Source organism: Thalia democratica, chromosome 5 (assembly GCF_965202585.1).
Source record: "Thalia democratica chromosome 5, ktThaDemo2.hap1.1, whole genome shotgun sequence".
NCBI lineage: Eukaryota > Metazoa > Chordata > Thaliacea > Salpida > Salpidae > Thalia > Thalia democratica.
The window spans coordinates 76,012,406-76,024,148 of NC_139169.1; the positions used below are offsets into that span (position 1 = coordinate 76,012,406).

The 11,743-nt window shown below is 24.5% G+C and overlaps 1 protein-coding gene across 2 annotated transcripts; it reads right to left on the reverse strand.

Annotated features, from left to right (window-relative positions):
- Positions 1–1,067: 1,067 nt before the first annotated feature.
- Positions 1,068–8,513, reverse strand: LOC145836006 (uncharacterized). 2 transcript variants are annotated; one of them, XM_082943786.1, is made up of 13 exons: positions 8,208–8,513; positions 7,641–7,716; positions 7,226–7,361; positions 6,854–7,042; positions 6,543–6,630; positions 5,996–6,316; positions 4,496–4,721; positions 4,231–4,307; positions 4,023–4,124; positions 3,769–3,893; positions 2,137–2,218; positions 1,704–1,993; positions 1,068–1,480 (listed from the first exon to the last, which is right to left on the reverse strand). In XM_082943786.1, exons 1-13 carry the CDS (start codon positions 8,505–8,507, stop codon positions 1,372–1,374), a joined length of 2,121 nt encoding a protein of 706 aa, XP_082799912.1. In that variant the 5' UTR covers positions 8,508–8,513; the 3' UTR covers positions 1,068–1,371. The 2 variants fall into 2 exon arrangements, with proteins under 2 accessions (XP_082799912.1, XP_082799911.1); XM_082943785.1 differs by having other exon boundaries at positions 7,641–7,746.
- Positions 8,514–11,743: the final 3,230 nt, after the last annotated feature.

Consider the following 11,743-nt stretch of genomic DNA (forward strand, 5'->3'; position numbering starts at 1 on the left):
TAACTTTTTTCCAGCCGAAAACTAAGAGTTTGCATATTTTAAAAGTTCTTATTTATTATAGTTAAAATACGAATACAAAGTAAATTTGAACGTGTTTCCTACTTAGAAATTAAATAAAAGATATTGTTAGAAAGCATTTAACATCTTGAGTAAGTTTTTCGTAATTAAACTATGTAAACACTCTTTTTTAAATCTGTCATCTTCAACAAACATAACTTTAAAATCAAGATAGTTTTATTGTTAATTGATAACAAAATCATTTAAATTATTTAACTTAAGGATTTGTAAATGTTATGTTTAAAAAACCTTTAAATTGACAACAAACATATCACATATAAAATAATTAGCAAACTAAAGTTTATTTTCTTTAAACCATTTATTTTTAAGTAGTGAAATTTTAAAAGTTCTGAAGATTAATTAAAGCCATAATGAAACTCCAAGCCAACTAGTGTTTGTTTTAATATAAGCTAAACATGTTTAAAATAGATTTTTTTTAGTTTTTTTAGTAAAATGTACTTTAGCTTTAATACTTATGAAAAAGTCTTATGGAAACTGTTAAAAGTTTTTATCATTCAACTAAAAAACTATTAAGTAAAAAAAGTTAGTTTATATTTATTAAACCAATTTTATAACATTTATGCGTATAACAAGAATCAAATTGTTTCTAATTTTTTTGAACTTTCTTCTTCTATCATTAGATTTAAAAATAAATATTACAAGTCTAAACTAAATTAAGAACAGTAAAGGTTTGAAATAATTTTTATTTTAAACTGTAGTATTTTCTCGTTAAAGTTAAAAAAAACGAAAATAAGTCTCTAAGCACGTAAAGCTTAACTAAAATTATTAGAAGCTTTGTCTTGAAGAATTTCTTATCGTACTGCATATTATTAGTAATATTTCAAACATAATATTTTTGTCCGGTTATAGCAAGTAGTACGTAAAAAATTATACAAAATTAAGAATTTAAACACACGTAGACATAAAAAATTAATAAAAGTAAGATTTAATTATATAAAATTGACTAATGAACTTTACTAAAATTGCTGAATGCTAGAAATGTTCTGTTTTTAAGAATATTATGAAAAACGTATGTATTTAGATAGGTTGAAATATAAAAATGAAGAATAAAACATACAAAATAATCACTAAGAATACAATTTAAAAAAAATTATTTTGGTTGAAGAAGTATAATTTGACCAAAGTTTAAAAGATTTTCCACTAAAAAATAGAGCAGTTTAATTAAAAAATATAAGACTAGTTTTAAGCTTTAACATCAAGTTTCTAAAATAATTATTTTTAAAAGTTTCTTTTGTTTCACTTAGTAAAAAGGGTTAATATTTTTTCGATAATTTTCCGAAGACCGTTTAAGATTTATTTTGAGTTGAACTTTTCTGGATCTTTTAAAAGTGGCATGGTCCAATTTGCAGCATTTCTCAAACCGATCATAGCGTTGTAGTAGTTTAAAAAATCTTTGTTTTGCCTGTAAATATTTAAAGAAGTTTTTTTTCTTAGTTCAAATAATGAACCTGACATTTTTTGGATTTTATTACTTATATGTAGAGTAGATAAAAAATTTAAGTTAAAAAAATTCAAAAAATAAAGCTTTATGACATCAAACCCTAAACGCAACAGATCTAGTTGACAAAAAAAACATCTAAGTTTTAAGTTTTTAAACAAAAAAACAGATTTAAAATTGAGCTAACCTGGTGCCCTGAAAGTTTTGAGGAATGGTAGAGTAGGCACTTGAAAATGCAGCATTAGAAATTGGTTGCGAAACAGTGAAACTTGCATTAGAAACTGATGGAGTAACAACTATATTTGCATTAGAAACTGATGGCGGAACAACCATATTTGCATTAGAAACTGATGGCGGAACAACCATATTTGCATTAGAAACTGACGGTGAAATGTTCATGTTTGCATGGATCATGTTAGAGTAGGCTGAAGATAACATCAATGCTCTTGCTTGGTCATATGATGTTTGTTGATTTATCTGAATTTTAAGCATGTTTTAGTAATAAAACATTATATTTTATAAATTTGATATAAATTAAACAATTAATTTAACTTTTTTTTTAAATTTTTGTTCAAACATGATCTAATGCAAAAATCTTGAAGACCAACTAAATTTCTTACCGGAAATCCAATCTGAGAGTTTCTCAAAAATGGCATCTGAGGGGAATTCCCAACAATTTCCATTTTACCTCGTCCCCGAGATCTGTTGAATTATTGAAAAATTTTGTTAGATACAAATTTAAAAAACTACATAATGATAAAAATTTATTGAAAAATTAGTTGCAAAACATTAAAAAAATTTGCTCATTTAAATTGTTATATTTTTGATTTAGATTTGAAAAAGTTTATCAATATTTAAAAAAAGCTTGAGTAAAACAACATTTTATTTTGATTTTAGTTTTAAAAGACTCTTTGATATAAGTAAACAACAAATAATTTTGACATAAACTATAATAAAAAACTTTTTTTTTTAAATTTAAATGGAGTTTTATGTTAAATTAGTTACACATCACCAAAATTGAAACTTAATAGTTTCTACTTACAGTATGATTATTAGTTTTGTTTATAAGCATGCATTTACTACATTTTAAAAGCAATCAACATTCATGCAAGTTCAATAGCTACATATAAACTTTAAGTTATGAATCACACTTTTAAGTGTTTATATGAGGTGTTTCGCTGTATTAAATAAAATTTTATGTGACTGTTTATCTATCGGAAGTAATTACTTAAAATAAACTAATTTTTTAAACGGCTTAAGTGCAAATTTTTGGAATTTTAAAATTGCTTACTCAGTGCGTTTGGTTTTGTTTTTTTCGTCGTATTTTCGCGGCCTTCCGCGCTTCAAGTGACGTCCTAATACGAACTTGTCATCGTCAACTGTCCAGTAGGATCCCATGATGTCCTCGCATCTTCGAAAGCACTTATGCAGCGACAAGTTTGTTCGAATCGCGCTCTGTATTATATATGTATATGCCTACATTTTGCTTGATATACTGCTTAATTTGTTAACTTTGAACATAAAGGTTTACCATATAGTTGAATAGAAATAAAATAAATCGCTGTCTTTGTTGTTTAAAATGTTGCTTAAATCTTTGTAATTACACAAATTTCAAAAAAGATATACTTACATAAGAAGAGTAGAGAGTTATATATTTTTACTTGTATTAGGCAGTTAACCCATAGGTATATATTCTTTTTGTACTTCGATTTTTTTTTATAGGTAGTTTTTTATTTTCAAATTCAAAACTCAAAACATTTACAAAAAGGTATATAAGAATAAAACTTAACTCTGCTTTTCGATTTGAAACTAAATAAATAACATTCTATTTTCTTTTATCTATCCAAATTATTACTTAAATTATATTATTAAAAATATAATTTAAATTCAACCCATAATTTATTAGCAAAAAAGTTGTAATTTTACGAAAGGTTTATTTCAAATTTGACACGTAGACAATACAAGTTTTGAAAATTGTACAACATCAATTTGTCTTTAGTTAAAAACAACTTATCAGCTAAAATATTGTTTTGGTAGGTTAATCATTCTAGAAGCAAACTGTTTATGATTCTATTTGCTATTGATGCAACATTAATAACATTCACAAGTAACAAGCATAACTTTTTGAATCATAACAACACTAAGCGTTAACAGACTGACAAACTAGATCTAAGTGCTCTAAATAGATAATCACAATTTCACTTTAAAATAAAATGCGTTAGTGTATGGCAGAGTTTGATTTTGTTGCCTACCCTTGAGTGAGTTTTTGTGGTCTTCTCTTTTGGTATTCTCCCTCGTCTACTGTCCAAACAGCTCCTTTTACGTCCTCAACTCGAATGAAACATTTGTGGAGCGACAAATTGTGTCGAACAGCGTTCTAGCAGGTAACAGATAGAGGGTAGAGTATAAGGGTTAATATGTTTAAGAAGGCGAAAAATTGCTGTTCATTAAACTACTTAATTTAACACAAAAATAGTTAAACTTGTAATGAGTTTTTAGCAAAAACCTTCCATGTAGGTCCATTCTGCCTGAAAAAGCAAAACTTGCTTTGAAACCAATTGTAAATTTCGTTCAGTGTCATTTGACGTTCTGGAGTTTTAATAATTGCCTGAAAAATTACAAAAAACTAGAAAATTTTAATATTGTAAAGTTGCAAAGTAGTAGATAATTAAGGTTAAAATTTTGAATATATTAAACTTTAACAGCTTACTTACTTGTCTTATAAGTTGAGCATACGTATGTTTCGGCCTAATAAAGTTTACTGCGTAGTATTGAGCATTTCTTTCTAAATCTATGAGAAAAAAGCTATATGAATAATATCTTTAGTAAGTAGACAAAAACTGTTTTTTCGAAACCAAGTCTACAATTTACTTTGGAAACAAAGTTTTAAGTCGTGTGATTTATGTTACTAAAATATTTAAACAAGTTTTGTAAGATTTAAAAAAAAAAATATGTAAACAGTTCTATTTTTAAACTCACCAGTAGAAATTTCATCTTCATTCAAATGAGCTGAATAATTATCAGCACTTGCAGGTTGTATAAAATCTTGATTTAAATGAGCTGAATAATTATCATTACTTGCAGATTGCAAAAAGCTGTGTTTTGTTGCTGAAATGTTGTTTCGCTTCAGTTGCACGTCTTTATTTACGTCATCACTTGAAGTTGAATCGACACTGCTGCATGAAGTTTGTTGACAGTTTGCATTCTGCGAAAAGTGTTAGTAGTGTATGAATATAATTCTACCAGTATATGTCAGCTTTTACAGATTATTTTTTCACATGTCTCTAATTCTACTCAATTCTTTATTGCTATTTGAGAACAACACTGCTTACTTTTAGAGTTTAAAATTTACACTAGTACTTATTATTTCTTCAGACATTTATAACAAATTTATAATTAAATTTACGACTTTATTTTTTCACAATTACTAGAGTTTCAAAATAAAATCATGAAGCAAGTTTGTTTTTTACAGCTATACTTAAAATTTTATAGCTAAAACTTCTTCAAAGTTTTTTTTCTTTAGTACAGTGACCTGCCAACTAGATACGCACTTTGAACACAGCGCAAAAATGAGTGCTCACTAGCAGTGTGTACCTAGAAAACTTTGGTCATTAGTTACTTACAATAAGCTAAATGCAACCATTTTCAAACCCACTAAAGCTTAGAAATGGCTTTTAAACCAAAATTTTTCTAAATAAAAATATTTATGACATAAACGAAAAATGTTTGTTGAGGGTACGTACATACATATATTATAAGTTCTGAGTATTTTAATAGTAATTACTTATTAATAAAGATTTATTTATGTGTGTAAATTTATATTATGTTTATAATCTCTATCACAACTTCTTTAAATTTTAGAAATAGTTCTGACATGAGTATATTTTTAACTTATTTGATTCGTTTAACAAAGTTTCTTTTTAATACATTTGTTTTTATACATACCAACAAAAATTTTGAGGGTTTCATAAAAAAAAGTATTATTAGCTTTAAATTTACTTAAATTTATAAATTTGTTTTATGTTTTCAAAAACTATCTATTACTATACAGTTATTTTTCTATTTGTTCGAATAAGTATATAAATTTGCAGTTATATAGTACAACATAAGTAAAATAATCTATGTAGTATGAAAATTCTGAAATTTCTTAAGAAAATAGTTTTATTTAGAACTTTTTTCGACTAAAAAGCACGTACCAAACCGAAAGTTCGTACCTAGGAAGTGCGTACCTAATTATCACCATACTCTAAGCTCAGGCGTGTATTTTAACAATAAAGGCGGGCAAAAACAACACTTAAGTTAAAAGAAATGTTTAGACGGAGTAACATTGATGACACTCAAAAAGTACTTTATAAGTAACTAGACACTTGAAATGTCGACTTACAACTAAACTCAAAATACGGGATTTTTGTCTTTTTTATGAAAAAACTTCTGTAAAACAACAAAACTTTATACAAAAAAAATAAAATATAATTTTACCTTTATTTTATGAAAGTTAGCATTGTACAATGCTAAATCGTGTTGAGAACTTGTTGACACATTTTCAATATTTAATGATTTGTTGTTTTGAGGTAAACAACTTGTCATGCTCAATCTTAATTCTTCACTTTTTCTACTTTCATCAATACTTTTGTCGTTGTTGCTACAAATTTGTTGTGTTTTTATCATCGATTTACAAAAATTTCGTGCATTTGTGTTTGTTATTGAAAGTTGTTCATTTGAATCCAGATTGTTACAAATTGGTTTTGTCAGTTCACAAAATTTCTTCATGGCATTGTACAACTCTTTTGATTCTTTAATCTTTTTAATTAAAAACATTTTAAGCCATTGTCTTATAATTTTTATAAGTACTTAACACAAAGCGTTAGAATAGTATTAAAATATTCAAAGTAAAAAGCTTATAACATTGAATAATACTTGTAAGGAAAAGTAGGAGAAACAGTTTTTGTTCCAATAACTTTATTAATATAATGTTCTTTTTTAATAGAGTTTAATTACAGTTACTAAATAATGTTTTTTAAGTAACCTGACGTTGTAAATTTCTGATATGATTTGATTGAAAAGCACATTGTTCTCTGCTACGTTCACTCCAAGAATGATTCTCATACAAGTGTCTGTATAAAAATGTTTTGTTAATAAAAAGCATCTATATCTAAATATCAAACAATTGATTTTAGTTCTTGAATGTCAATAGTTTAACCTCTTTTTAAACTTAAATTTCCTTTTATTGATTAAAATTTAGAGTTTTTGTTCTCGAATTTAGTTAGATTCTGATAACTCAAATTTAAGCTTCACTTTAAATGTTTATAGATAAGCATCATCTAACAAAACAATTACTTTTTGTAGCTGTCAAAATCTTCAAATTTTTGTTCACATTCAATCCATTGACACTTTCCGTCGGCATATAACGACTTTATTGACCATTCAAATGTGTCATTAGTACACTTGCTAATTGTTTTTGTTTTGTTTGTTTCCATTTCTTTTTCATGTGCAACTACGCCATTTGTTTCCTCACTTTTGCTTTCACTATTATAAAAAACTCAAATAATCTCTTAAAGTTTTTATTTAAAAAGCATAGTTTCAAAACAATATTAAAAAAACTAATTTTATGTCTAAAATTTTAATTAATTTTTTATAAGTTTTGTAAAAGCTTTAACTTTTATAACTGTTTTTATTTTTTATTGTGAAAAACAGTTAGTTAATCTTTACCTTGGTGAATTATTTTTGTAATCGCTTGGTGATAGCGAATTATTTAATTGTTTCTGATCATTATTTGCCATTTTTGAAACTTGCGATTGTATCAAGTTTTCATTACACTCAATTTTATTTTCTCCAGAGAGTTGTCCTAAAAATTTGAAGAATTTTTTGATATTTAAACAGTTCTGATAAGAATGTAATACTACTAGTAATTATATCTTATATTTAAATTGTTTTTATTTGTTTTGCTTTAAAAACTGTCTACACAAATCTGAATTTATCTTATAATTTTTGTGTAGAACTTTTTTTTAAAGAATCATTTAGTTTGTTTAAACTTAATGGTTCTGTAATATATATTTTAAAAAACAAGTTTAAGATAGTTAAATTTTTAAGTTTCAAAATTATTTAAAAATATCAAACTTTAAACCTCTTAGTAGTTGAAATGCAAATAATTGTAATTGTTCTTGACTAAAAAATTGACTCAATTCTTCTTTGTTTTGTTGCTGTTTACCATTTTGTTTCGTACAAAATTTCTTAAAAATTAAATACTATATCAATTAGTGTTTATATAATGTTGTAAGTTTTTGTTGGTTGTCAATCAAAATTAAAAAAGTAAAAGGAAATGGCAATAAAGGGCCGCACCTGTTTATGTACTAACAAGAACAATAACCAACTAAAGTAGAATAAAAACAACAAAACACAAGCGGACAAACAATAACAAATCTATCAACATGTATTTGTTATTTTGTTGTTAGAGCTCCTTTTGTATTTTTAAACTGAAAAGGTTTAATAAATTTGTATGTTTTAAAAATATACATTGGCTTTTATTTTAAATTATTTGTAACCTTATTTTAAAAGTTCACAAAATTTACTAATATTTATCACACTTTTAAGCGCATGTTTTAGTTTGACCATTTTAAATTTCTATTCGTTTATAGTTATTTATAAACATTAACACTTTTAAAGCATAAGTTTTTAAAATAACAATACAAACCTCTTCAGAAACTAACTCTTCTCGTTTTAACTTTTTATTGAGCTGATTGTTGCAATCATTGTTAATAAAATCTTCATCAATTCTTCGTTTGTTACTTACTTGTTGAGAGTTGTTGTTGAAGTTGTTGTTGTTTTTATCTTGCAACTTGGTTACAAGGTTGTATGTTGCAAACATATTGTTGTTGTTATCAAAATGTTTGTTGTTTGACAAAATTATTTCATTATTTTGTATGTTTGCTTGTGATTTTGTATCTTGAATGTCGTCTTGACTGACTGGCATTTTACTGATACTTTTAAACATTTACTGGTTTTTGTTTTAGTTATTTTTCTGAGTTAATAAAAGATTTATATAGTACTTCAGTATAAAAACGGATGACTTTTATATATATGTGATGAAAATTTTAAACAAAACTTTTTAATAAATTTGCAGGTGTAAGAAGACAAAAAATACAATTTTCAATTAAGTTTGTAAGATCATTGAAGAAATCAAAGGTATTTTTATACGTGCTATTTAAAAAAAAAATATTTAATGTTTTTTGAACGCACTTAATTTTTGCTTTTAAAATACATATGAGCTTTAGAATATATAAAATAAAACAAAAACATTTTTTCATTTGTACATTTATGTATACAAGTAGAAGTCATTTTTTTTACTAACAAAAAATAAGCACTACCATACAATTTTTACTGGTAAACTATTATGTTTTATCAGCTTTAGTCAATTGTGTTTGTAATTAGTAAGATTTTTTTGCAACCCTTTTGAATTTATTTAGCTGAACGAATATGATTGTAAAATATTAATTTTTATTACTTAATCTATTAATGGAAAATTTTTATCTTAATTTGACTTTTTAGTCTTCTGAAAAATAAAACTCTTAAGGACTTTTTATAATTTTTATTCTTATAAAAAGTATACAATTTAGAATATAATCAAGGCTTATATTAAAGTTTAGTTAAAATTTAAGTGCTTATCTTTACAAAGTAAGAAAAATTTATTTTTTTAATACAAAAGAATCTATAAGACTATATATAGTATAGTAACTTTAATAGTAATAAATTTACACACAATAAAAATGTCACCTAAGTACACAAAAAATTTAGTTTGACCTTTTAACCTTTTTTAGTACACTGCATTAAAACATTAAATGATAACATGAACATGTTTCGGGCGCTATTTTTTGAAAAAAAAGGTAAATATTTTAGTTTAGATGTTTTGAACAACTAGATAATCATTTAAATTTTTGTTTTAAATCATTGTTAGAGTTTTTTTTATAAAACTTTTCAAGTTTACCTGTTTTATTAACTTAATTTTGATTAAACATTAAAAGTATAATTTTTAAGAAGTCCTGTTATACCGGTTGTGCAACTTATACTTAAGTCTAAATATAACTTTACAATAGAGCAGAATTGAATTTTAAACAAGCTGATACAAATGTTTGCATTAGTAAAATGAATCACAAAAGATGATATAATACTCTATCAACACAATAAACATTTATATAATCGGAAACTGAGCTCAATGCTACATAAGACAATTATGACTACCATAAAAAGACAATTGATAAGTAACTTGAAGTGTCATTTATGTATTATTTTATTTACTTCCATTATAAAAAACTTGTCTGTCTAGTTGCTAAACAAATGAAAATTACGTATGTTACACTAAAGTTTTCAAACACAAAAAACATGTTGTGCTAATAAAAGAATATGAAAGATAACACTTTTTATTTAAAGTGCGCACGGAAAATAATTGTTTACTACCGAGACACAAAATAATCACGAAGGTTTGAAAAAAATAAAAGTACAAACTTGGTATTAAATCGCTAAAAAGTTTGAAACTTCAAATCCGATATTTGTAGTCTTGTATTTACGCTTTACAACTTTTTATGCGTTTCAAATATGAAGTGTGTTGTAGATAATATAAATGTTTACTAAACAATACAACTAAACTAATGAATGGTTAATACTATTTAACGAAAATAAGTCATAGACTTTAACCACTTTTTTACCTACAAAATTACTGATTTAAGCAAAGCGAAAAAAATGTTTGAATTGTTTTAATCATTTAAAATTTAAACTTTTTTTTCAATGAGTACATAATATAAACAAAACGTCCTAACATTCATACAATAGTTTTTAACTAAAAAAGTTTGTACTTTTACTAAGAACTTACCACTTTTACTAATACTTTTTTTTGAAATTTAATTTATATATTTTAAACTTTATTGACTTTTTGATGTGTAATTAAAACTTCAAAATATAACTAAATAAAATATTTCAAAATAGGAATAAATGTTTTAAAAATACTTTCTTACAACTTAACTGAATTATCAAATAAATTTTTCTAAACAGTAGTCTTTTAACAAAATGTAATTTTTAAATGTTCACAAAATGCAAATAAAAACTTTTGCGTTTTTTAGTTTGATTTACAAACTTTTTTTCGTGCTTTCTCTTGTTTAAACTTTTTTCTTGATGCATTGAATAGTCTGTTTCTATTTACATTCAAAGATTTGTTGGAAATAACTTATTTTTAAAACGAAAGAAATGATTTTAACTGGTTTTTAATTTTGATTTACTTAAATTGATTAAACAAAAACTTGGCTGCTAGATTTTGGTTGGTTATACTTTATTTATAATATAACTAAACTATTAATAAAACATAATATTTAATATTTTACTTTTTGATAAATACTTTTAAGACACCTTTGAAACTAAAATGAAAGTTATAAAGGTTATAAAAAACAATCAATGTTGTTAATTTATCAACTGTAGTAATAAAAACTGTTTTATATATTTGTTTTTATTTTTGTGCTACTATTTTGTTTTTATATTGACCAACAACAAACAAATACGAAAAACAATAAAATATAACATAAAAATAATAAACACAGACTAAAATATAAAGTGACTTTTATCTGTTAGAAAAAACATATGTTTATAAAGTATTTACAATTTTGTAAATAGAAAAATAAACTAAACGTGCAAGTTTGCAATAATTTTCTTAACTTGTTTTTAAGTAGACAAAATTTAATTTGTTGTTAAAGTTATGTAATATGTTCAATATATTTTAAATAGAACAACTTGTTCGCTATTTTATTTTTTTTAACTTCTGGATACAGTAATACTCAAAACATGCAAGTCATTTAGAAAGCTGATAATTCATATTTAAATTTATTGTAAAACGTGTTTAGCTTATCGTTCTTAAAAAACTACATCAACGGCAGATTATTTTAAGTAATTTAATATCCTATTTTACTTTAGATGACAACACTACATATGTTTTAACAAGCATACTTTTTCAAAAAGTTTTCAAACGCAATAAATATGTAGTGCTAATAAAAGAATATAAAAGATAACACTTTTTATTTAAAGTGCTCACATAAAATAAATGTTTACTACCGAGAACCAAAATATTCACAAAAGTTTAAAAAAAAACGAGTACAAACTAAAATTTTACATTCACTAAGTCAATTATGAACGTAATTAGCTAATTCTTTTTTTTCAATATACTCAAGTATATTTAGCGTAGCGAACATG

What these genes read in the sequence shown, in the direction of transcription:
- LOC145836006 (XM_082943785.1), bottom strand. Translation starts at nt 8,507, where the DNA reads ATGTTTAAAAGTATCAGTAAAATGCCAGTCAGTCAAGACGACATTCAA. An exon ending in TCAGAAATTTACAACGTCAG is followed by an intron (nt 6,317 to 6,542) that starts GTTACTTAAAAA and finishes TTAATTAAAAAG; the next exon opens with ATTAAAGAATCAAAAGAGTT. An exon ending in CTAACTTTCATAAAATAAAG is followed by an intron (nt 4,722 to 5,995) that starts GTAAAATTATAT and finishes CACTTTTCGCAG; the next exon opens with AATGCAAACTGTCAACAAAC.